General features: G+C 46.6%; 1 protein-coding gene across 1 annotated transcript; it reads left to right on the top strand.

Moving 5' to 3' along the window:
• The first annotated feature begins 621 nt into the window (after window positions 1–621).
• On the top strand, window positions 622–27,630 carry LOC142584143 (thiol S-methyltransferase TMT1A-like). The gene is made up of 3 exons (XM_075694315.1): window positions 622–1,009; window positions 18,695–18,844; window positions 27,040–27,630. The coding sequence occupies exons 1-3, from the start codon at window positions 638–640 to the stop codon at window positions 27,271–27,273; spliced, it is 756 nt and encodes a 251-aa protein (XP_075550430.1). The 5' UTR covers window positions 622–637; the 3' UTR covers window positions 27,274–27,630.

Raw genomic sequence — 27,630 nt, 5'->3', positions numbered from 1 at the left:
TTCTTTCAAACCGTGTCGAGCGATGCCGTAGTTCTGTGAAACTTAAATCTGCGGGAGACCAAAATTGACGCTTCGGAGCCCTAACCGACGGAAGCACATATGGTGCTTCCATTGGTTAGGGCATTTACGGTGCTTCCGTCGGGATGCACCACCAAACAACAACAAGAGATCGGCCAACGCAAGAGGCCGAGTTTCTGCCAGAGAGCTTGCCTTCGTGCATAGCGTTCGCCGCCAGAGTTTCCCGGTAAATGTTATGGTTACGTAAGCTGCAGTTGCCTGGATGTTTGAAAAGCAATCAAGGGTTTATAATCCTATCGCGTTCCACTCTTAAAGGTGAAACATAAGCGTCCTCCAAATTATTGTTCTTATCATAGTGAAAAGGATAACTGAATCCAGCGGTATATAATACAGAAACTGTTTAGGAATGCGGAAGTACAGTTGGGAAATATGAGATAAGCGTAACATGTTTTAAAGAGAAAGCTTTACTACCCGCGTCTGCCAAAAAGTTCTGCAAAAATACGACTTCTCAGAGGCAACAGCTGCAACCAATCCCTTTCCCGTCACGCAGTCACCTGACAGGTGCATGCGATGTTGAACAAAACGCACGAGTGCAGTGAAGGCGTGTGTAGGGGACAGAATGCGGCTGCTCTGGCAGCTCTGTGGCGTCATGTGGGCAACATTAATGCTCACATTCGGGATCGTACTCCTCCCAGCACTGCTAGTGTCCAGAAAATTACGGGAAATGTACTTCGTCGCTTGGTATCTTATCGGAATCATCATTTATGCAGACGGCATGGCTTCAGCACGGCGCGCTGCGCTAAAGCCTCTGGAGTTCTTGGAGTCACGTGATCCCGCGCTCCAGAAAGAAGGCGCTCTCCGGGTGCTAGAAATTGGTGCGGGTTCAGGAGCCAACTTTAAGCACCTCACAAGAAAGATTAGGTACACCAACGTGGATCCCAATCCAGAGTTCTGCGATGCCTTCCTCCGAGAGCTCAAGCGCTACCCAAAGGTATAAACATTCATTATTAGACGTACAGATAACTCACCCGCCGTGGTTGCTCAGTGGCTATGGTGTTGGGCTGCTGAGCACGAGGTCGCGGGATTGAATCCTGGCCACGGCGGCCGCATTTCGATGGGGGCGAAATGCGAAAACACCTGTGTGCTTAGATTTAGGTGCACGTTAAAGAACCCCAGGTGGTCAAAATTTCCGGAGTCCTCCACTACGGCGTGCCTCATAATCAGAAAGTGTTTTTGACACGTAAAACCCCAAATATCATCATATCATCAGTACAGATAACTCCTCAGCGAAATGAAGCCGAATGTATGCTTTAGCCACGGCTTTTGAGGTTAATACTAAGAAAAGCGCAAAAGAAGCGAATATGTAAGGTTCTAAACTCTCGACTAACTATTTCCGTTGACGCATTACCGGATTACCGGAGCGACTACGGCAGTACCAAAGCTACTAAAAACATTTTGGAACACTTGGTCTAGTTTATTTACTTTATGACTTTATTTAATGTGACCGTCGATGCCACTGCGGACCATTACAGGTAAGGCATGTACCCGGGAAATCGTAACGCACAGCATATCAATGTGTACAAATGGGGTAACTTGTACACAGGTAGACAGTATGACATTGAGAAATAACAGAAACTAATACGTAATGATAAAGTTAAGAATAATAAAAGTGGTAAAAGACCACAGGGTTAATTGTAGAACGTGAAGAAAGGGGCTTACCAGGGGCCCGATACATGAAATAATCATGAGAAGCGAACAAAGACACCAAGGATACATAGGGGAAACTACTCGTACTTACTAATATAATTTAAGCAATGATAAATTAATGGCAATGAAAGTGGATGAAAAAAACAACTGGCCACAGGAGGGGAACAATCCCACGTCTTCGCATCACGCGCGTAATGCAAAGACGTGAGATCCTTCCCCGCCTTTTTAATGATAAACAATCAGAAATCTCATCCATGAAGCACTACTGGGATCCTTATCTGGTCTATAGTCACTAGTTCGTGAACCTAGAGATAAAAGCGCTAAGACGAAGTTGGTGTCTGGGTCTCCCCTGCGTGAGCAACACAGGTGCCAAATTAAGCTTTACAGCATGTAAATCACTGCCATACGCGGCTCCAGTACAGCGACCACCTGCAGGGCACATTTAGTGGCCGGATTGTTGAGACCACCGAGAATCACGCGTACTGAATCTGCCAAGTTCTTCGGCATTTCTGAACGCTTTCCTTCACAACGTGTCCGTCTCCTTCGTTGTCCGTTGTGTCACCGGTTTCATTGGCCCTATCATTCTTGGCTTCATGGTGCAGAGGACCTCTAGGGCCCGCTGTCATAGCCGTGGGTCCAGAGGGTAGCAAAGGCCACTACGTGTCTGTATTAGCGAGTCGACGTGAATATTCGCCACGTGCTCTGACTGGCCTTGAATTACCAGTTGCGTCCTAGCAGTTCTTGAACTAGGAGAACTTGAACTATCAGTTCCCACCGAATTAGCGGTTATTGTCTTCGGTGCACGCACCGGCAAAGGCGGTCATGGCGCGTGCGCCTCGTCATGTAGTTCTTTTGAAATTGCTTTGTGGCGCTTCTATCGCGAGCGTTGGCCACTTTGGCGAATAGACTGAGCAGCCTCCTTCCATAAAGATTGGTCTCTTGCCACTTTTCGAAGAAGACGAGCGTCTTTTCATTTTCGGGCATTTCTTCAAATTCCCTTCGTGATAGCCAGCACAGATGGGACATCTAAATGAAGACGCATCACAGTCGGTGGTATTATGCCCTCCGCCGCAACGCGAGCAGGTGGTTTCACTTCTACAAATAGCACTCACGTGTCCTACCTTTAGATATTTCCGCCGTTGAAGAGGCCTCGGAACAGATGGTCGTACAAGGTGGATCACGTAGCCCACTGTGACATACGCTGGTAATGTCGAAGAAGCAAGTACTAACTTGATACATCGGGAGTTCGCCAAGCGGTGAATCGCAAGAATGCGCATCCATCGCCTTAAAATATTCTTGAGGTCCTCATACTTGATTTCCAGCTCCACGTCGGAGATCACAGCAGTCGTTGTCTCCTTCCCGTAAGTAATAAATTAATATCACGCTTTACTGTGGAATGGCGTTTAACTTTTCCAGTATTTCGCAATTTTTCACATCTGTTGTCAGGATGTTCTTGCGAGCGTTGATCCTGATGTGGTTGATTTGCCCAGGAGCCGCACTTTGAAAATATTTGCGTAGTGACTGCCTGCTGAGGGAGTTCATGATGTGTGACGTCGAGAGTGGCACGTCAGAAACCACGAAGGATTCCTGCTGCCTCTGATTCTATGATGTCGTCTCAGTCGACATATGGTGCATCTTCATACGGTGGCCTATGGCTACGGTGTACATGCTGCCAGAGTTGATGACATCCGGCGTTGAGCTCTCCGAGGAGTCGATCTTGTCCGAGCTTCGAAAGGCACGTCGTCCGAAAATGAGTAATGAAGCAGACGACTGACCTTGTTCTGCTAGCCATGCGCGCGTCTTCTTTCTCATCCTTGATGAAATGGGTCTCACAAAAATGGCAAAAACATAAAAAATTGCATAGCAGCGAGAGGCCCAGATAACCAGTCAGCCCTTGGCACTTCATTCTCTTCTTCTTTCTTTTATTCTTCTTGGAAGACACTTTGATGTCGACTGGGATACTAGGTAAGTGCTACTCGTTCTGTGCTGGCCAGAAATTAAGCTCTTTCATGCCAACTTTGGTTACCGAGCACGTGCAAGTAGGTGCGTATCATTCTTCAGCAAACTAGTTAAGCCCAACTGTGAATGTGTTGCTCTAAAATAATGAAAATGGATCTTCAAATTTATCCTATGCTGCGGGGAATCGAACTCACCACAGATGTTACGGAAAGAGAGCAATCCAATGCGTTGGCCGGCTTCCCTACAGATGCACTTCCTAGGTGCCGCTTTTGATTGAATTTATTTCATCCCTACACCTCAGCAAGCGGCGCCACGAAAGCAATGGGTTTCGCCACTCTCCAACGACCTTCTTGCAACTCGGGTTGCTAGTACGTTCGATTGAGTGGAAGGAGAGCGATGTGTAATTGTGAGCATTCGCAGGCACTGGCGCGCCACGCCTCTCGTCTCGGAGGGCACGCGTGGAGTTTGTGGCACTCCCACTTCATCACGCAGCCTGTCAGAAAAAGAAGGTCGAGAGAGGAGCCTGGTTACTCCCCTCCGCGTTTCGCTGCGTTCGCACGTACCGGCGTGCCACACATACCGGAGGTCGGGTGCAACTTTTGTGGCGGCGCTGATAGATGGCCCCGAGTTTTCCTAGGGAAGCGCGGGAGAGCAGTCTTGCTGCTGCACACGCCCCGTGCATACGTCGTTTCGATGGTGACAATACGTTGTTTGCTATATAAGTTTCTTGCCCACGCATTACCGTCGACAGCGACTGTGGTACGGGTTTTGCCGCCATTTTTATATGCATAGAGCCAGTGAAGAAGACGCGAAAAGCGGAAATGGCTACACAAGCTGTCCGGGAAGATAGCTGGCAAAGCCATTTCGATCTGTCGCCTGTTATTTACGTCAGTTGCAATTTACGTCGCCTGTCAATTTACGTCACTTGCTAGCTCATTGCGGCGGTTGTTATTAGTGAGTAGTAGAAGCAGTTTATCCATACTGGATTGGCATTGGTACCAGGTTCGAATCCACGAATAGGAATAACTTTTCCTAAAGTATGAAGCCTGCTTTCTGAAAAACCCGTTCGAATTTACTTTTTCGCTTCCTAATACATTAGGACGGATGACAATTTCTTCCTTCGTGATCCGTCTACACCTTGTGGTAGCGCGCAGGAATGAATTGCCATATTCAGTGGCCATGCGTTTCGAGTAGTCAATTACTTCGCCTTCATGCTGCGATGTACTAGATTTTGGTTAGCTCAGATAGTTGAGCGACCACTCCGGAAAAAATCATTGGTTCGGGGTTCTAATGCCAAACCAGGACGAAATTTTTCTGAAGTGCGCCGCTTTCTTTCATAAACACAACCATAGAGGTTCGTTCTACCTCCAGGTGGATCAGATTTCTTGGCTGAGTCATGTGTCTTCAGACTCATTCTAATTGCTAGAGTTTTTGGTCGCGTTAGCTTATATAAAACAAATAAGTCGCAAGCCTGCACAATCACACAGTCGCAGGCGTACGCAGCCCAGTCACAACGTAGGCTGGAGCAGCGGCTCCTTAGGCGATCACGGTAAAGCGCTTGAAGATGGTTTACTGCCGTCGTGTCTGATTTTAAGCAGTACGCACTTGAAGGCGTTAACAGCAAAGCCGCAGGACTGCATTTTTGACAGCAAGCATTTCAGGGTCTTCGCGGCGAAGCTGTTCGGCCGCGTTTTCACCAGAGCGCCATAAGGGGTGTTCGCTGTGAAGCCATTGAGCCTAGTTTTCACGAGAGCGAACTTAACTGTCCACAAGGCCTTAATGGTAAGCTGCGACTTGTGCTACTTTTTGCGCAGCGGTCTCCTGAGCCTGATCTTGCCTGGTTGCAGCCGCCCGCGTAGCTCTACAATTATCTTCTACAGCAGCGATTCGCACCTACCGAGGAGGCGCCATTATATGTACCGAATTGCAAACACGGGCATTCAGTGTGCGTGGCACACACGTCACATGGCTTCACACATGGCATGATATGATGCAACACCTAGTGAAAATGAGAGCTCTTCAATAAACGTTTGCGTGTATGAACGCTAAGGGGTGGGCATCGCAAACCTTGTGAGAAGTGGCACGATACTGTATAACTGGTACACTACGTGCCATCTTGTAATGTAAATAATGAAACTGCAATGCTAATTCTTGAAGGTGCGTATACTATCGCATTTGGGATTCAAACATTCGGGATTGGATAGTAACGTTTCGGATTCAAAGATGCGTAAAATGCAGCCGGTGATAATAAACAGGACAGGTACAGGCGAGCGAGTCCAGATTAGGGAGTTCCTTCGAAGCCTAGCAGGGAAGCGATAGCGAAAGTCAACGAACACTTGTGGAACACAGGTGGAACACAATGGAGGAGAGACACCTTGCGGTGAAAATGGGTAGAGTGATGACGTACTGCAAAGACGGGGGACAGGGATCATGAAGCAAACAGCCAAAGGCATTACCGACATGCGGATGCTTCAAAGGAAGTTCAAAACGCAGGGTGCACGGTGCCAGTGATTGATGGACAGATGTATGTAAGTAAAAGGTCGGTGCTTGTAGTAAACAGGGAAATATGGGCGGTAGCAAATGCAATAAATTTTACGGTCAATGACAACATACAGGAAGCGCGTCGAGCAGGCCGCGAGGGCGCTTTTGTGTACGACGGGATACATTTCAGCGATCTCGTAGCAACATCGGCTGGACGTTGATTCACGACACGGGCAGTAGCTTTTTTAGGATGATCCCAAGCGATCAGGAAGTCAGATTAAGTATTGAATGTCGCGACACGCAAGGGGGGAAGGAGCAGGTTAGACCACAAATAGTAAATAAAAGAGGCACAAGCAATAAGTCTGCAGATGTTGAAATTGGTTTCATAAACATGCAACGTTGCCGCAAGCAGGAAATGACGCTGGAAATTCACACGCAGAGGAAAGACAAATCTCTTAGGGTGTATACCTTGACAGGAACGCGTCTCCGAGATTTGGAGCAACCGCCTGTCTTTGACAATTTTGTGAGCGAGGGATGAAACAGAATAACTTGGTCGAGGAAAGACAGAAGCGCAGGAACGCTACTTGGGCAAAGACTGAGGTGAAAAACGGTAAAAGGTACACTTAGGAAGCATTTATGGATTAACGGTACATGGATGGCAAAAAGACGTGTCCTTGAGTAGCTTACCTATGGAGAGTTAGCGATAGCAGGGATGAAAACAGAGAATTGATTGATTGCGTCAGAAGCAACATTAGTAAATTCAAGAAATTAGACAAGGTGCTATTATTAGGAGATATGAATGTTCATATAGAGAATTCGCATGCATGTAATGATTACACAGGTTCTCTTTTCTACCCTTAGATATGTGTCCTGAATTGAAGCTTATATTAGCACGGAAAATAAGTGTCACGGACGGGTAGCGTGGCTACACCGAAGCAGGCAGCCATGCGTATGCGCTACGCGTTAGTCTCAGAAATCGTCTACGAACAAATACACGAATTGATAATACCCGAGCATGAAAAAAATTGCCTGGTATGCGATCAGAAGCATTTAGTATTATATTTTAGGAAAAATACTAGCGCATAACTCGTACCAATAGCATTCATATTTGTCAAGATTAATCAAAAGAAAACGAGGGAGATCGCTAAAAACAAAGATAAGAAAATGGAGGCGCTCCTTACAATTCTCCGTGAATATAAGAAACTAGTACACTTTATGCAGCAGGAGATGAGACAGACACGGTACAAAAATTGTTGAATTTCAAGGAGGAAACCAGGTAAGTGGTGGGACAAGCAAATTAAGCAAGCTATACAAGAGTTTAAATAGGATTCTGGGGATCATCGCAAGCACAAAAATTTGGGATTACACGAAGAAGAGGTGGAACAAATACCGAGAATAAAAATGGCTGGTGAGTAAGCTCTTGCATGAGGAAATTAGATCCGCAAGGGAACGCTGGGGACGTAACATTCCCAAAAGCGACAGAGGTGCACCGACAAAACTATGGAACCGTGTAAGAACATTCGGAGTCCCAAGTAAAAATTAGCCAGCAGCTATAAGGACTGGAGACAGTTGCATCTTCGAAGCAAACGATGCACTGCGGTACATCACAGTCGTTATTAGGGATAACTTAGGCATAGAAGATAAAAATCAAATAAGAGTTCAAAATTTAGAATAAATAATTATTATTGGAAAAGCGCAGAAAGATAAGACCCCTAATATCACGGCAGCAGGACGCAATGAAATTCCAATAAAGACAATGAAATACCTGGTTAGAAGGGGCAAGCCACTGCGGGCTAATGCCACAGATCAAATACCTACAACAAAGGAAAATTTTGCATAGACGGTGCGAGAGCAAAATAAATATCATAAAGGAAGCCAAAGTGACAACGACAACCCGAGCTCGTGCAGGCCAGCTACATTAACATAGGTGATGCAGGAGCATGCGGGAATCGACTCAATTCCTTCAAGAATTGCACGAGGACACCACCAAAGCCATTGAGTGCACAGCGGAGGCACCGGTGATAGACTCTCACTTGGTGAGCCTATGGGAAGAGCGGTGGAGAGTGGCCAAGAGGTGGAAAAGACAACCGCTAAACAAACATCAGAGACAATGTATCGCTGTCCTGGCAGAGCAAGACCAGGCCATGCCAACAAGCTAGCGAAAAACGAGTTGGCGACATTTTGTGGAACCTTATCAGGGACTGTTGGAACGACCAGTAGGTGGTGAATGCTATAGAGCATGCTAGACCCGGTGATCAACACGCACTGAGAATAACAAGAACCTCCAAATTACAGCGGACGTCTTCGAAGCTACACACCAAGAACTACTCGACGTCCTTCACAACAAATACACAGGACACTAACCTTCCACGGCACCGCCCAATACGACAAGACAATATGCGGGAGAAGCCAACCCTAAATTAGGCGAAGAAATAACGCACGCAGAAGTATACGAGGCTGCACAATCCCCTGTTAACACTGGGCACCGGGCCCACGCTCGGTCACAAATTATATGATTGGAAACATGGTTTCGGCGGCCCTAGCGAAAATACCAAATGTTTTAATAGTGAGTAATGGGTCTAGGGAGACTAGCTGCAAGAATGGAAATTGGCTAAAATTTCATGATCTCCAAATCGAAAAAGAACCCCTCGATAGATACAATCTGGCCAGTATCGCTCACATCACGGCTAGGAAAGCTCTGTGAGAGGGTGATCCACACCAGACTGCAGCGATACCTGTCATAGCGCAACTGGTCCCGGACTCCATGATAGGGTTTCGCACGAGTTTGTCTTGTCAGGACACGTTCCTCCCACGGAGAGACGAAATTCTAACTAATATATCATACAGGGACGAGAGACTAGTCCAAGCACTAAACCTCAAAGGAGCCTTCGAAAACCTCTCTCATGCCGCAACACTCGAACAACTCGAACTTGCGGGTTGTGGCGAGCATACCTGCCATTACATGAGGGCGTTTCTTTCCAACCACGAGGCGCGCATCAGTACTGGTCAAATCACATCGCAGATGTTTAAAATTCCTTGCCAAAGAACACCTGAAGCAGCGATAAACTCGCCTCTGCTCTTTAACGTGGCGATGTGTCGCCTCGCGCGTGATTTGAATCAGATACCCGACGTAGGTTACGCGCTGTACGCGGATGATATCACGCTGTGGGCCAGCAGACATTCCCTAACGCATAAAAAATACACGCTCCAAAGCGCAGTATTAGTGCTGGAGAAATTTCCCCGAGGAAGCGGGCTGAAGTGCGCACCCGAGGTCATACGGATATAAACGAAAGGCTACAAATCCAGAGGGTCGCTTAACATTGTGGTTGAGGGCCACATGGTCCGAGAGGTACCGACGCTTCGAGCCCGGCTTTGTTGCTTCAGAGCGGTGAGAGAGCCGCACAAATGCTCAAAACCCTCAAATCCACAGCCCACAAAATAGCCCAAATGATAAGTCGAGTGACATATCGAAAGGTGGACATGCGAGACGACGATACCTTGAGGATCCTAGAGGCCTTGTAGTTAGTCGAATCACATATATCTCACCTTTCCAAATCCTGAACATGGAAGAGGAAATGCACACCAAGACGATAACTCGAACCACTTTCAAAGCGGCTCTGGACCTGCCGAATTGTATCTACACGGAGTGCATGCTAGCTTTCGGAGCACATAATTCTTTCGATGAACTCAGGCAGGCGACTCTGATGCTACAGAGGCAACGCCTTAGCTTCACAGAAACTGGTAGGGCAATATTGCCCGGACTCAATATCCCAGCATAACCCATTTAGCTCACCGAACGAGCCGTACGTCTCCCTCCTTCGGTGAGGTCCGAAATTACAGTAGCTCCAATTCCCAAGAACATGCAGCCCGAGTACGACAAGGAAAGGCGCATAGCACGTGCACATGTTCAATTGATGTACACTAATAACCCTACGTACTATACCTTCTACACGCACCCGACTGCGTATAGAAACGCGACTGGGCAGCGCTGCAAAATGAGGTACGCCCTGGCAGTGGCGAACGCTATCTGCCAGCAGCGAATAACCGCTGAGGCCACGGCGGGATCCCCCACCTCGTCTGAAACGTTAACAGTGGCGGTCGCCCATGCGCACGCAGAGAGTTCGCAAAGGGACTTGGTTGTGGTCACGGGCTCCTGGTAGACATTTCGCATGTTTCTCAAGGGGCACGAGACCGCGCCTAGCTTCGCGATAATTCCCAAGTCTTTCAACCACCGTCATCGCCTATCTGGTGCCCGCGACACGCGGGGATAAAAGCGAACGAACAGGCGAAAGCGTTACCTCGAGGTTATACCAACCAAGCAACGCTGCCCTCTTCTAACCCATTCGCACTACCCCTCTCAAAATCTCATCAATTTAAATGCTGAAGACATGCTTGCTCATCAGCACAAAGTCCGCCGAAAATACCCATCGCCTCACCCACAACACAGCGGGGAAAACGCCAACGATTTTGCTAAACGCCATGTATCTCACTCAATATAGGGCCAACTGCCCTTGGTGACCCTGGTGAAATTGAGGATGCTCTTTCCGATGCGTTTTAGTGCCTCCGTGTTGTCATTGCTGCAAGCCCCAATGACCATGCCCAAGACCTTGATTTGGTTACACCTAGGAATGTTTCCTTCGTCCCTGGTGCCTAGGTGAACGGGGAGGGAGCTAAGGGGCTGTCTCTCCGTGAGGCCTTGTTTGCACAGGAGGAGCTCTGGTTTGCTTGGGGAGAGCTTTAGTCTCGCGTTTGTAAGGAAAGCTTCCATGGTGTCCAGCACTTCCTGTAGGTTCTGCTCAAGAGTGCCTAGCGAGCCGCTCGCGGACCAAATGGTGATGTCGTCCGCGTAAGTAGGATGCCTTACTGCCGAGACTTTCGAGAGCTTCTTGGAGAGATCGTATATTGAGATGATGAAAAGAAGCGGCGAAAGCACTGATCCTTGCGAGGTGCCCATGTTGCCTAGCCTGTGCTTTCTGCTTCTGATTTGTCCGATGTTTATGGTGGCCGTTCGGTTAGCTAAAAACGATCTTACAACGTTGTGGAAATTTACTCCAAGATTTAAAGTGGAGATTTCGTTGAGGATGTGTTCATGCCTGACCATGTTGAAGGACTTGGTTAAGTCGAGAGCCAGGATGCCTTTTACATCTCTGAATATGTTGTCCATGACGGCGCTCCTCATGACTAGCATGGCGTCTTGCGTGGATAGTGATTTTCTGAAGCCTATGAGATTGTGGTGGAATAGGCCGTTTTCTTCATAGTGCTCTCCAGTTCTATTGCGGACGTCATGTTCGGCGACCTTCCCAAGACACGACGTCAGAGAGGTGGGCTCAGATTCTCTGCATAGAGCTGTTTTCGGGGTTTGGAGATGGAGTACAATGGCAGTTCACCATTCGTCCGGCATCCGAAATTCAGCCCATACATGGTTAATTTTGCTCGTAATGGCTTGTATGGCTCTGTCATCTGGATTTCTGAGTACTTTGTTTGTGAGTCCATCTGGACTAGGGGTCAAGCGTTCGGTTAGGTCGTGAGGGGCGTGCGCAATCTCCGAGACTTCGAAAGGACGATCCAGCGAGAGTAGAGGTGTCCCCTTGTTCTCGCTTGTCGGATCGTCTCACGGAGCAGAGTTGCGCTCTACCAAGATCGTCAACAAGATCTCGCGGACTCGTGCCTTCTTTCGTATGGAGATGAACGCGCCTTTCGATCATTAGCCGGGCATTATTTTTGGTCGCTTTGTGGCTGTCGGCGAATAGGTGCTTGAGAAGGTTCCACTTGCTGCCCCTTCTCATTTTACCGTCCGCTTCGTTACACACCTCGTCCCATTGCTACGAATTCAACTATCTGGAGTCTTCTTCGTTCTCTTTGTTGATTGTCGTTAATTTAGACCTGATTCTGCTGTTTAACTTCTGTTGTTTCCATCTTTCCCTTAACACGTTCTTGGCTTCCAGGTGGCGTGCGATTCTGGAGTGCATGGCTGGAACGTCTAGTTCCATGCTTATTTCTTTAGTGGCGCTGGCTACCGTAACTTTTAGATTTTGCAGCAGCTCTGCAAAGGTTTCTTCTTGTCTGTCGACATTAGCCCTCATTTTTCGGAAGCGGTCCCAGTGGACGTGGGCGTGCGACTTGGGATGAGTGGGTGGGACGCGAACGTAGATTTCTAGGATGAAATGGTCACTGCCAATATCCTCTTGCAGGTTGTCCCACGAGCCCTCCGCGTGTCTGAAGAACGTTGGGTCCGGGGTGGTGTCCCTTTAAACCGAGTTGCCTCGGCGTAACTGGAACCTTGAGTTAGTGATGAGCTTCATGCCTAGCGTGTCCGCACACTCGGCAAGGTTAATCCCTTTCCTGTCATTAGTGGCGTAGCCAAAGACCGTGTTGTACGCGTGGAAGTCTCCGGCAACGATCAGCGGCCTGTCCTTGGCTTGCGGCGCAGCCGATGTGAGAAGTTTGTTAAAGTTAACAACAGCGTGGCAGGCAAGCGGGCTCGGTGTAAGTTCCAGGTGCACGTTGTTAAATTTAGTTCTCTTCGTTGTGCAGATTAGCGAGAAATTCTAATTCGTCAAGGGCGTGAAAAGAAATTGGGCATTCTATACAGTGCTGCCGAGCCCATGGTGTCTGGGCTGTTGCTGTTGGGAGCCTTACATGTCGCCGACTTAGTATCGCAACCTAGAGGCAATCTCGAGCCAAATACCGATACAGATAGCCTAGGCTAACTCCTCGATTCAGTCACTGTAATCAAGACTTCATAGACTTCTATAGAAGATGTTCTGGAGAATGAGCAGTGTAGGTTATCACAAGTGGAAACACCATTGTCTGCGTTAGGAGAGTACTATAAATAAGGTGTGCAAGTGCCCAGCTACCATCAGTGCTGCGTGTATACAGGTGACATAAGTAATTAATAAATAATAATTCGGAGAGCCCCAGTGCCAGAAATACTATTGTCAAGTTGTGATGCAGTCTTCATCTCCAAACCCGGAAAACCACTCCATGCAGAGAATCTGAGACCCACCTCTCTTACGTCGTGTCTCTTACGACGTGGCTCATGTTGTCCATGAACGCCGTCATGGTCAACATATTCAGAGATGTAAAAGGCATCCTGGCTCTCGACTTAACCAAGTACGACATCGTGAGGCATGAACACAACCTCAACGAAATCTCCACTTTAAATCTCGGAGTAAATTTCTACCACGTTGTAAGATTGTTTTTAGCTAACCGAACGGCCACCCTAAGCGTCGGACAAATTAAAAGCAGAAAGCACAGGCTAGGCAACATCGGCACCCCGCAAGGATCAGTGCTTTCGCCGCTTCTTTTGAACATCTCAATACACAATCTCTCCAAGAAACTCTCGAAAGTCTCGTCAGTAGGGCACCCGATTTACGCGGACGACATTACCATTTGGTCCGCGAGGGGCTCGCTAGGCACTCTTGAGCAGCACCTACAGGAAGTGCTGGACACAACGGAAGCTTTCCTTACAAACACGGGACTAAAGCTCTCCCCATGCAAACGAGAGCTCCTCCTGTGCAAACAAGACCTCAGGGAGAGACACCCCCTTAGCTCCCTCCCCGTTCACCTACACACCAGGGACGAAGGAAACATCCCCAGGTTTAACCCAATCAAGGTCCTGGACATGGTCATTGGGGCTTGCAGCAATGACAACGCGGAGGCACTAAAAGGCATCGGAAACAGCATCCTAAACTTCACCAGGGTCACATCATGGGTCGCCAGCGCAAGGCACCGACTGAAAGAGGACACCCTCATGAAAGCATTTCACGCATTCTTCATCAGCCACGTAACCTACGCCGCCCCCTACTTCAACTGGAAGGAGACGGAGCTCAACAAAGTCGACACACTACGCAGAACAGAATTAAAACAGGTCCGAGGCCTCCCTAGAAATACTAGAGGAATATACCTCAGGCCGACCTCTCAGCATTTCGTATCATTAAACTTTTCACTCTCTCTCTCTAGCATGCAACGACTCCTGCAACTGAGGCTAAACAACACGTTTACCTAACTATCTGAGTCACGGCGAAACTTCCTAATTAGTCGGCTCTCACTCACCAGGGCGGGAACCGAGATATTACTAGGAGCAGCATACCGCCCTTCTTCGTGCCACCGGAGAAGCGCAACTATGCATAAACGCCAAGAGTGCAATAGTAGTCGATACAATCCCCAAGAAACATACAACCGACCGACAACGAAGGGCGGAGAAAAGCGAGAGTAAAGGCGATCCTCGACAACATCAAACGTAACGAAACGCAAGTCCTCTTCGTTGACGCGGCCAGATATAGCAATCGAGGCACCTACGCGATCTCCGTTGTGGACGCCCATGGCTCGCGCGTCAACGAAGAGTGGGTAACTTCATGAGTGAAGTTACCCACTTCACTCATGAAGCAGAAGAAATAGCCATCGCGGTGGCCCTTCGAAGTTCCAAAGGAGATTCCATGATTTACTCTTATTCAAGAATGGCCATTAGAACCTTTTTGGCGGCCCTCATCTCATTGAAAGCAGCCACGGTTGTAAAGAAAATATTGTTACAAAAATCGGGAGATTAAAACCTTACGTCCCCACACATCCCATGGTTTCTGGCCCACATGGGAAAGATTTCCGGACGTCCTGACTGTAATCCGAATGAGCGGGCACACCACCTAGCGCGAGATCTCGCATTCCGCGCCTGCGGTCTGCCCCCTCGCTTCGACCCAGCCTTGAACGACCTAGACAACAAAGACCCGCTCTTGTCATACCACGAGATCACTTCAAATCATAGGTTTGGACGAATAATCTTTCCTCCTCATCACCCAAAGTTCAAAAAAGCGCAGGCCGTCACTTACAGACAGTTGCAGACTAGAACGTACATCACATCAACGATACTAAGCAGGATCGATCCCGGCTTTTCTAGTGAATGCCCACACTGCGGCCACGAATACAACAACTTCGAACACTTTGTCTGGCTGTGCCCTGCCAACGCGGGCATGGACTTTCCCGACCAGTCCTTCTGCGACTCAGTGCTCGAAAGCACAGAGCTCACCGCTCAGCTAAAGCCTGTGCAGAGGGCCCGGACCGTCGCCGAAGGATTCTGTCTACCGGCCCCGACCTGGGTGCAGCCGCGGGGTTGATTTAATTCTTTATCCTCAGGACCTAAATAAATTTTGCACGCACTCACTTGTCTGTGTCGCTGGCATGCCCCGAGGAAGGCTATGATCCGAAGGATGGTAACATCTGGCGACGTAATAGAGTCAGGTAAGGTGTCAGCCGTACAATAAGTCGAGGAAACGTGAATTCATAGTTAGTTGCTGGTGACTGTAATCCACTGGGCAACCGGAATGTGCAATCGCTTGGCCTCCGTACTTCCAAGAGCACATGGCGAAACAAGATCACACATTTTGGCATCGTGAGGCGGAGGTTGCCGCCCAGTAGTTAGAATAAATGCATATAATAGTCATTTAGGCACCCGAATCAACATCAAACATTTTATGTTTGAAAGAAAGCAATAAATACCAGGGACAAATACTTCAAAACCACGCACAATAATGCGCACATTATAAGAACCGTAAGAAAGAAGAGAACTGTTTATTGCCAGACTTCGTGATATCACACCGATGAGGCGAAATGAGGTAATTGAGAACATTTTTTCACAATAAACGGCAAATAAGAAACCTCACTTCTGTTTTTTTTAATGCTCTTATTCTACCGGCAGCACTTTTACTTGTTAGACCCAGAGCGTATTGCATGAATTGGGACGAGGTACCACATGTGCTTGTTTGTCATTGAAATCAATGTAGATTTTGTAATTCTGTTTGTAAAGAAGCATCATTTCTTCCACGCTAGCACATAACACATCGCACCGATTACCAGCGTTGCGCTTTCTGGTTCACTAGTCTGCCACTCACGCTGTTTTTAGTTTTGCCTGGCACTGAGTAGATATTTAAACATAAAAGAGTAACTGAAAACTTAAAGATAAAATACCGAGTAATTTCCCGCAATATTTCTACGATTTACGGTGACGTACCTATGAGCAATATCCTATTTAAAGTATGCTAATACCTGTGACCAGCTATCTCCACGATATAGAAATTGAGCTGCGGAAAGCTGGCATAGTGTCTGTGGCATTTACCATTGTTTGTTGTATAAACAACGTGGGACATTAAAACTTGCTTCGACCTTTTGTATTTTCCTGCTTTTTTGAACTATTTAGTGACGCAGTTATTATGAAAAAAAAGGCATAGTTAAGGGAAAAAACCGGAAAACAATGCCAGGCTAAAACTGACATAATGTTCTCAAGTCACCCATATGAAATATGGAACTACGTTAATCACGTCAAACCCCAATAATCAATTTAAATGCGCCGTAATGTATTCCCAAATTACGCTAAATACACAGCAACATATGCATTCACTTTTCTTGTCCGCCTAATCTACATCAAAACATTTGTTGTTCGTGCCATTCTCAGTAACCGCATGCAGTTATATCGACTGTTTAAACAGCTATGTTCGGATATTCGGATAAACTAAGGATGTGCGACCGAAAATTTGACACGAATAACCTGAAGGTTATTCGAATGCGCCACATCAGCTTTAGTCATCTGCTGAAAGGAACCCTCTTTTGTTTCACGTACTAGGCAGTGTTACTGCAACATTCGCGTGAAAGATTCGAATAAACACATCAAAACCGGCACTTGCAAATTTAGCGCCGAGTATCATGATGCTCACCGATGTGAGAAAACTTCGGAAGAGATAGCCCAGAGGTGTAGTACCCTTGATCTCCTAAAACCCACTCGATGTAGAGATACCCATGCTTTCCGTTCGGCGCCGCAGGTTTTTGGGGCAGCGTGTGCAAAAAAATTTATAACACAGGGGTAGCCTACCCAGTTTGTCCAGCCACAAGGAGGCACCAAGAAACGCATATCAAGGCGGAGTCCGCATGTTCTGAATATTGCGCCCTAATGGGGAGTACACGCTGGTAGTAAAGGTATGCGAGCGTGATGAAAGAAGGGCGCAAGTTTACTGAATAAAAAAGATAACTTTGTGGCTGAGAGCATTGCAACACGTTTTCCTTTATCATCACGACCTTACAGTATCTCTGTGCTTATATATACTATGAACATCATAGCGAGCATTCCTCCAAAGGGCACATAATCATTGGCACATATCGGTGGCGGTCTTGGAATCGGCCCACGAAAAAGACTACAAGCGTACCCGATACGAAAATGCAGGCGAAATTCTGGGAGTCGCCAACTAATGGGAAAGCGTTCTCTGGCTGGTCTGTTACTTCGGTTTCTTTTATGTTGTTAGCTTACGTCCACCCATCGTTTTTCACGGAGCCAAATAATGCTTAACCATTGGTAAGAAATACTCAGAATTTCTGTAGTATATTTGTCGCTTATCACGTCTATACTGCTAAGGCCATGTCACAACGTTCCAAGTCCAATTCCATTTCATACCCAGCACGACCATAGTAATCTTCCTTTGCTGCGTCCTGTCCAATATTTTATTCTGAATGGGACAACCTGCGTTTCTCCTGTGCCGGCTGGGAACATGCGTCTCCTTCGATTTCGACATCTCGTTCTCACCGCGTCATTATAGCTGCTGGCTCTATATCTCCGCCATATTCATTCTTTCTCTGCTGTGCTGGTTCGAGCGTGCAGTGCGTACAGGCCACCGGGTACTGCTGCATGCATGCATTTTATCGAGCGTCACCCTGTGACGTCGTTTCCGATCCGCTTCTGAACGCCTTCTTTCCTGTTATTGCTGGTGATTGTCTCCAAGTTCCTGTCGCTGTTCTCTTTCTTCCATCTGCCGATTATCATTTTCGCGAGTATAAAGTTAAACGTTTTATTGCACCGAATAACTATGTCGAGGCGACGGCGACGTGACCAGTTGTTTCTTTCATTAATTCAAAAGCTACCAGTCATCTGCAGTGACACCATTATAACGAATAAATGGCTTGAACTAGTTACGCATTTATTTCGCAGTTACAAGGCGCTACGGGACAGACATGGTTTCTCTGGAGTAAACGCCAAATGATACATATTCATTAACATATAGGGGTAACTCACGAAGAAAAATTATCCGTAAATGCAAAATAGGCGCAGCGTTAACCCAGCCAGTGTAGGAAGCAAAAAGAAGCCGTGAACACAGGCACATTAAGATCCAGGGGAAAACTACGTAAGAAAAACGTCACGAAAAAGCTAAATGTAGCATGACGTGGTCACACGCACCAAATAAAGAAGGATAACGGAGGGTCACTACCTAAGATGATGCGACATAGTCGAGGCTACAATAGGACCCACTGATGTGATTGCTAACGCCACTAACGTTTGATTACGTTGTACTTTTCCGGAAGTCTAATTGTATTTTTTGGTGACCATCAAAAAAATATCACAGACGAAGATTCAAAGTAGAAACTGTCCATATGACTTGTTGTAAACAGCAATATAGAACATTTACAATGTGCAATACTGTTTCTATGCGGTTTAGTGTCATTTGACCTCGTTAACACGTTCTTATCACGCTTTTAATAATTTTGTTCTATGCAGATTGAATTGGAACGCTTGGTTGAGTGCCACGGGGAAAACATGAACGGGCTTGAGAATGATCAATTTGATGTGGTTTTGTTCACGTATCTCCTGTGCTCAGTTCAAGATGGGAGGAAAGTTCTCGAGGAAGCAAAACGAGTACTCGTCAAGGTAGGCATTTATTTTATGTTACCACCATTATGAATAAAAATTCACTGTACGGAAGCCCTCATTAAGCAAAAAGCTTGCAAAACTTTCTTCACCTTTATAGAGAAAGAGAGAGTTCTTTCCGCGGAGCTAGCGTGACCTTAGAGTCCTGATTGAAGCACTCCTCCTAAGTGATATTACCCAACGTTATGAAAATCTCACGCGATCGCTAGGTACTACTTCGCTCAAACATTGAGGCTGAATCCATTATTTTGAGGTGATTGCCGACTAGCAAGATGTATTGCGGTTGGTGCGGAAATGGTTATATATGTTATAGGACGATTCTTATAAAATCGAAAATAGTACGTTCTAGCCGAGGGGCTCGACATAAAAGCAAATGATGCCTAAGTGTCAAGACATCTTATAACAATGTGATGAAACTCTGAGGGCGGTACAAAAAAAATGAAACAATAACTATAAACGCACCAATAAATATAAATTGCCAGCATAAAGAATTGGACCGTGATGGCATTGCAAAACTGAAATAAAGGGAAGCACGGTCTAAGAAATCAGACAATAAAAATTGCAGCAGAACACATCTCACGATGACTGTCCACTGTAATGCGTTAGCATTGAATAAACATAGCGGCACGACGTATGGCCACCGTCGAAACCAGTTAAAGGGACACTAAAGTGAAAAATAATTTCTTCTGCATGAGTAAATTACCGTTGTGCAACACCAAAAGCTCCACTCTTACAACGATAAGACGTTTGGTAAGCCAGAGAAAGCGCAAGAAAGAAATACGGGTAGCGACGCCTACTTAAGTTCCCGCACCTGCGGGCTGTGCCGTCTTGGATTTTGGTGGCATCTTCTAGGGCCTACTAATTACATATAGCGGTGCAGATTGACTACAGTGTGTTCAAAAGGAACCAAATATTAAACATGGCAAGTTTTGGGAACCTTTATTGAGCCAACACAGTCCAAATGCGAAAACATACTTTGGAATCTCTGACGTCACGCTGACGTGCCGGCGCTGGGGTTTCGGCGCGAAATTCAAACACTGATACTTGGATCTTCATTTTCTTATCTAATAATCAAGCTATCTTTCTTTAAATGACTGCCTGCAGGGTTCTCAAACAATGCTTCATTAGTCTAAACTGATTTATTGTTTCGCTTTAGTGCCCCTTTAAGCACAAGGCGTGTACGGTAGCGAGTCTCCTCTTCCGCGTTTCCCTAGGAGCACTCGACGCTACCTAGCGCTGCCGTAGCGAAGCCTGAACATAGACTCCGAAGTGCAAGGCGAGTGCGAACGCTAAGAAACATGTAACTTGACAATCGGGCTCTATCGCTTCTTTCTGGACACGCTGCGCCATCTAATGGTGTTACTCAGCAGTCCATACGTTGCTTCCGAGACAAAAAATGTAGCGCACTGGATTCTGCGAGGGCTGACAGTGGTTCCCTCGTTGGCAAAAGCCAGTGGCAAAACAAGACGTTCATTTGAGGAATCGCCAGCCGTTTGTGCGCTGGCGCGAGAAAGAGTGGGCGCGAGAGAGAAAATCTGGGGGCTTTTGCTCCTTGAATATATGACTCTGCCTAGGCTCTACGGAGGAGGTTTCTTAGCGCGTGTTGTATGCGTTTGCCCTAGACATGCTGACATTGCGAAGTGCGGTGGTGTTTACGCTCCGCTGACTGCCCGCGCGACGAGCCATTGGGCACGGACGCCCCATTTGGTGATCGCTGTGTCTGAAGGGGCAAGGTTCTGAATGGTGTGGTATAAGTCGCGGGTGACGTTTTTCGTCGCGACGATAGATTGTATTTTTTTACAGGCACTGCTCCAGGAGGGCACATGTAACCGGCATGAAGCAGGCGGCGCAGTATCTCCAGGGCACCGAAGGGGTAGCGACGGCATCAAAGCTGAAAGCAGGGCGGCCCGTGGGTTGGGCACGCGCCGGCCTCGGCGAGCCCCAACCCACAGACCAGTCTGGGTTCTAGCTTTGGTGTTCCCGTTGCCGCTCTGGTGTCCTGGAGGCGCCGCCGATGATGCGGAATAATCGCACGTTGTTACAATGAGTAAAAAATATGATTGAACAAATACAATTACGCGCAGCCGCCACCTTGTGATGTTAAGTTCAGCACAACCGTGCCCCAGGACTACTGCAACACTAGTCAGAACTTTGCCCCTGAAGGTTCGTCGGACAGACTTGCTAAGGCGCGCTGCCTTCTATGTTTTAAATATATGCGGCCTGGGCTGTACTACTTTCGCAAGCTATGATCAGCCACGATTGACTTAGCACGAGCGCCGCAAGTGCGAGACAGTCTGTCCGACCCAGCGGTCGCTCAATCGGGCATCCGTGCACGCTGCTTCACTATTTTACCTCGACGCAGCCAGCGTCCGAGCGTAAACAAACTCGACCCCACTCGCCCACAAGACGCGCTAAGAAACCTCCTCCGTAGTGCCTAGGCAGAGTCATATATTCAAGGAGCAAAAGTTCCCAGGTCTTCACTCTCGCGCCGGCGCACAAACGGCTGGCGATCCCTCAAATTAACTTCTCGTATTGGCAAATAGTCAGTTACCCAAGATGTCGAGGTGTTTATCGAAAGCGGCGCCTACCCAACGCGTCTAGTTTCAGCCTGCTAGTGCGACGGCTTGGTGCTCTTAGCAAACTCTTGTGACGTGGGTTCGATTCCGCTCAGCGCCGAATAAATTTACGGGATAATTTTCGCAATTATCAAGCGGCACATATCCAGAGTCACGTACCCCGTGACCCAAGTTTGCATTAAAGAGGTTGATACGAGACTGGCACAGATCGAATGGCACATGCCCAAGTCAACATTGAAGATTATGCAAAATAGAAGTAATGCGTGCAGACAGGACACAAGAGTAGAGAAGTGGACAACACGAACGCCGACTATCAACTGAAGGGAGCACTGAGGCGAAAAAAGAAAGAAAACACAAAACTCATCTGCGCATGCTCAGGAGCATGCGCAGCATGCCCATGCATGCTGAGCATGCGCAGATGATTTGCGCATGCGCAAACCTGAGAATGCGCAGATGAGTTTTGTGTCTTCTTTCTTTTTTCGCCTCAGTGCTCCCTTCAGTTGATAGTCGGCGTTCGTGTTGTCCACTTCTCTACTCTTGTGTCCTGTCTGCACGCCTCACTTCTATTTTGCATAATGAATCCTTACCAACTAGCTCAGCTTTCTGTCGTTCTAAACATCGAAGAGTTTCTTCGAACGAATGTACCTACCTAGGCCCGCGTCTACAGTAACAGTGATGTCAGCGTGATAGAGAGTAGTTGATGAGCGGTACGTACCCACAAATTGCCACATGCACAGTGACCCAAGTTGGTGCGATGGTTGGTTTCGAACCCTGTTATCTCAGGAAAGCACTCCATAAGCTACACATTCGACCACTGGCTACCGCAGTGACCGAGATAGGCAGGAAATCAGTTACGTACAAAGATCGTCATACAAGGTTATATATATATATATATATATATATATATATATATATATATATATATATATATATATATATATATATATATAGAGAGAGAGAGAGAGAGAGAGAGAGAGAGAGATAGATAGATAGATAGATAGCCACCAGAAAGTGCGCGAAGTAGACAAACAATTGTAACGCACTGAAATTTGATGGAGGAGGAGGAAATAAAGAGAGAGGCAGGGATGCTCTGAAATTCGGCAGAGCCGATTATACTACGGCCGGTAATGCGTTTAGCATTGAATCAATATATTGACACGCGGTAGTGACAGCGTAGACACAAGTCATCTGTGAGACACTTGCAGCAGCGGGACTCCTCTTTCGCTCTTTTCTAAGAAAACTCGGCGCTATCTAGCGCTGCCACCGCGTATCCTGCGCGTGAATTTCTTACTGGAAACACTGCGCCATCTAGTAACGCTGCCGGGAAGCCCACGCGTTGCCTAAGGAGCGAGAAGCGTGGCGCGCCGGTGCCTGCGAACGCTGATTGATCCCTCGCTTGCCGTACACCTAGGGGCGCATACTGAGCGACCTAGGTTGGCGAGAGGTTTATTGATGGGCAGCACATACACAGTGCATTCATGACGCAGCCACTAAAATATCGGCGTGAAAGACGTCCACTGAAAAGCGCCACATAGCCCGCGCATTTCTCGCGAAACCAGCTAAAGCGTCGGCTTGCTCTTCTCGAGGAAGCCTTATTACGTGCGTTTTATTCCGCTGAACCTTGGACAAAATTGAGGCGGGCTTTTCGTTATGTAGAGGGGTAGATTCCGAGTGACAAATACTTACCTACCAAGGCTTACTTCAAAGCTCTTATCGAAGAGCGGTACACACCTTCTGATCCATGTACCATGCCCATTTTGGCACCAAGGAGGTTCATTGAACACCAGCACAAAACAAATGACACACACCAATGCGTCTTGGTGGGCATCTAAGAGATTCGTTGAACAGCGCTTTCTACCCTGTCTACGCTCTACAGGGGTCCATGTCGGCGTGAAAGGCGTTGGTTGAAGAGCGGCCCATACAATGCCACATAGTCAGTGACCAAAGTTGGTGTGACGGTTGGTTTGAAACACTGTTCCCTCAACACAGCCGTCCGATGCGTTTACCCGTTCTACCATGCATTACCCTGCGGTCCAGGCCTAAAAAATATTAGATACATGGAAAGTGACTATTGCAAAATGCGTCAAGTACCATTAGACTATTTATGCATTAAAAACGGCACGTACGTAGTGAAGCAAGTTTGCATCGAAAAGGCTTATTAAAAAGCAAGCCACTTCCCTAAGCATAGTGACCCGATCCTCAACGCATTTTATCGCGGAGCACCTAGTGACCTCCGCGGGCGGTAAAGGGGTTAGACACGCACACACACGCGCACACACACACACATACACACCCCCCCACATACACAAACACGCGCGCGCACAACACACACACACACACACACACAGAAAACTGCGAAATTCCCGAACAATGGCAATCGCAACTATACTTTCAAGGAGCGAAGTTTGTTTTGCCCGGTTCTCTTTGCATAGATTCCCATCCCATTAATCCTGCATTGTTATTTTAGCACCTTCTTGATTTCATGGCCAGCGGCGACACTCCCATTTGTGTGTCCACATCCCCTAGATCATTATATAGCAGCTTAAAATTGTTTCGTACGTTCTTGACTAAAGCATATTGTATGTCTTGTGGCCATTGCTATATTAGCAGTTTGCGCTTTGTCTGTGTCATCTCACTCACACGGCCGGCCCATCATTTTTGCCAGGGGGGAGTCACAGTCCCTGCTACATCCTTTGCTTATCCTCTGTTGCCTTAATTGATGACCTAAGATCTTCCTTTGAGAACCCTATGCTCCAAACTGTGTAGCACTTCCTTTGATGCGTTGCCAGGAGCAGTTTGTTCTAAAGAAACGAGATGGCGCTTTCGGCCACGCGCTGCACGTAGCCTCAGCGAAAGCGCACGTATACGAAACCCCTACCACATCCACCTTGCTTCGTGGGATCAGCTTTCGGATATGCAACCGATTTTTCGCTAACGCACTGTGCTTTAATCACCCTGGATTCGATCACCCTGGATTCAATCATGTGGATTGAATACGTGCGCAGTTGTTCGTTGAAAAAATATTGACTAGCATACAAAGGAATTGAATGAATCGGCGTGGTCAGGTTTACGGACCACTGCTGCAACTTACGTCCGTACGTGTGACTGGCAGTTCTAGATTTACGCCTTTCCTCGACGATACAGAAATTTGCTCATCCACCAGCGTTGTAGCGCTGACCTTAAAGAAAGTGATTCCACACGGGAACATCGGCAAGAGTTAGTACCATGTGTTAAGCGTTGACAAAGAGAGTAGCGCAGCGACTTGTCTTAGTAAGTTTCGTGGACAGTCTACCCCAAAAGCCACGAAAGCTTACGGCCACTCTATCGCCAACGTGTCAATGAGTGAATGGGCACACATCATATTCGCACTATAGATGAGGGACTACACCAATAGCGCATGAATGGTCGTAGCTGAATGTTCCGTTGTGGTCCACAAGAGTAAGCGAGCTACTGGCGATCATATATCTTTGCTACAAGGCATCACAACATTCAAAATAGCTACATTTCAAGCCTTTTGTGCAAAAAGAACAAATCGTAAGAACAAAAGAACAAATCGATTCATCATCATCATCATTTATTTACCCTTAAGGGCCCCGATGTGGCATTACATAAAGGAGGGGGGTGTAACAAATGGTAACCAGGGGTCACAAAGATAAAACACATTAATACAGATTGCAAGAACTAGCAAGCGCAGTAAACACATCAAAATGAAAGAGCCGATAAAAGGGCTTACTACTGGGGCTGTGGACAAAACTGATGTAATAGTAACAGTTTAAATTCTCCAGAATTTGTTTCACTGACGATTGCGTCAATAAGTACATTCTAATCCGACATGGCAGTCGGCCGAAATGATTTATTGAAAGCGTTCGTTGAACCATGAATGCGTTGAACACTGTGACAATTAAACAGACGTCTAGATGATCTCATGGACGGCAGAATTAGGCTCTCACGTAAATGTGGAAAATGATAATATAGCTTATGAAAAAGGCAGAGACTTGCTATCTTGCGACGGGATGCCAGGTGGGTTAGACCAATCGAGGCTTTGATGTTAGTAACACTAAACCGAGAATTACATTTGGATGTTATAAAACGAGCAGCTCGATTTTGTATTGCCTATAACGCCTGGACTAGGTACTCTTGATGGTGGTTCCAAAAGGGGAAGTTAATTCAAGTTTGGTACGGATGAAAGTTTCGTATGCAATTAGTCTCACCGTGGGCGAAGCAAACGTGAGTGATCGTTCAATGAAACCTACTGATTTGGAAACACTTGCAGACAGCGACGTGATGTGCTTTGACCAGGTTAAATTACTTGTTATTTCTATGCCTAGATACCTATACGATTCCACTTGTGATAGCGCGGTAGTGTTTAGCGTTTATGAGAAGTGTAGGTTATATCTTTTACGAGACGCGTGCATAAACTTATCTATTGATACATTTACCTGCACGAGCCAGGTCGAACACCAATTTTTGGATTAAGGTTAAATCATCCTGCAGCAATGACTGATCATTAGTAGGAGAGATACATCGGTAGAGAACGCAATCATCCACAAACAGAGGAGTGGATGATCAAATTTCAGCAGGAAGATCACTGATAAAGAATAAAAACAGACGCGATTAATCATAAAATGATCAAATAGCAACTTCACTGACAAAATTTACTATCCGAATTGTGACTAGCCACTGGTTCAACATATTTGCCAAATAAAGAAAGAGCAAAACACTAATCTATATTTAGGTCATCCGAGGAAAGTTTGGGGTACAAATTTAGCTCCCTTTCAGAACAAGCACCATATGCGCTGCTCGCGTCATTTGGACAATAGCTTAATCAGCTGCTAAAGCGTTTTTTCGTGTTCTCTAAAGCTCTGGCCAAAGCTTCGTGTCGTCCTCTAAGTCACCGTCGGCGCTATATCCTGAAACAGAGGTTTGCTAAGCCGCACCGGCATCGTGCACACCCATTGTAAACATGCAGGCAATGGAGGCAGTTGAGGCAAGCAATGGACGCGTCACCACGTGATCAGACTTGGCAAGACCCACGGGAAAAGGGACAAGGCCGAAATTATCGCGATTACTCTGAACCTCCGTTTGTAAGACGTCGCTGGTTTCGTGTCATTTTTTGTCATTTCTGACACATTTCTTTTTTTTCTCTTCCATACGGGTTAATATTCCTTTGGCCCAAATGAAAATATCTCTGAGCAAAAATATGGTGCCCTTACCTAGCCATAACCTACTCCAAAGGATTTGAAATATTCTAGCTTGAGGAAGAAAACTGGCGTTGACATTTGGCGAGAAAATGCAGATTCGAAAAATGCGAGCTTTTCCTGAGTGTGTATAAATTTGTTGCAGAATTTGTCTTTGCTTTCGAGCCTTAACACTTATTTAAATGTTATTCTTCCCAGGTGCTTGCTTTACAATAGATTTTAACACTGTACCTCAGGCTCCTGTACTTTCGTTTGTAGCGTTGTGTCCTAGTTTTGTTTCAAGCTAGAATGTACATTTTTGGGATGGCTGTCTCCTTTGTCATTGGTCACACCAGGCGTTTTTTAAGAAGGATATAAAAATGATTGCTTTTATAACAACTAGTGAAATACTTTTCTCACAATGGCCTCTTTTATCCCGCAGGGAGGCCAGCTGATTTTCTTGGAGCATGTCGCTCATCCAGAAAGGACATGGCCAAGGCTCTTTCAAAGCCTTATAACTCCACTATGGAAGATCACTTGTGCGAACTGTCATCTTGACAGGAACTCCGCTAAGCTAATAGAAAATGCTGGATTTTCTCAAGTCACCACTAATTATATTTATGTTGACATGTGCAGTATATTGAGTTATCAAGTTTATGGTGTCGCTGTTCCGTAAGACATCAGAATAGACATAATTGATATCCTGTACAGGTCAAGAAGAAGCTTCACCTAAAGTCTCTGTGGTTAACAGGGAAATCAACTCTGGTTTCTACACTTGGATCAAACAATCTACTTGCTGCTTGAGATGAAATGTTTGATATGACAAACTGCTTGAAATGAAAAAGACGCAATTTTAATGCATGCGCTCAACTAACAATTGAATGCGCTCTCTTTATTTATTCTCTCTAATGCACCTTCCAATGGGCCTTTAAATTCATAGATTGGTGAAGTGATAATAAAGGGCTTGTCTAACGAAATTTCTTACCTGAAATTTCATTGTATTACAATTGTTTTCTCATGAACATTTAAAAAA

The sequence above is a fragment of the Dermacentor variabilis genome, chromosome 6 (genome assembly GCF_050947875.1).
Source record: "Dermacentor variabilis isolate Ectoservices chromosome 6, ASM5094787v1, whole genome shotgun sequence".
NCBI classification, from domain to species: Eukaryota; Metazoa; Arthropoda; class Arachnida; order Ixodida; family Ixodidae; genus Dermacentor; species Dermacentor variabilis.
The sequence above is the reverse complement of the archived record's forward strand: the minus strand, read 5'-3'. Positions and strand labels throughout refer to the sequence as shown.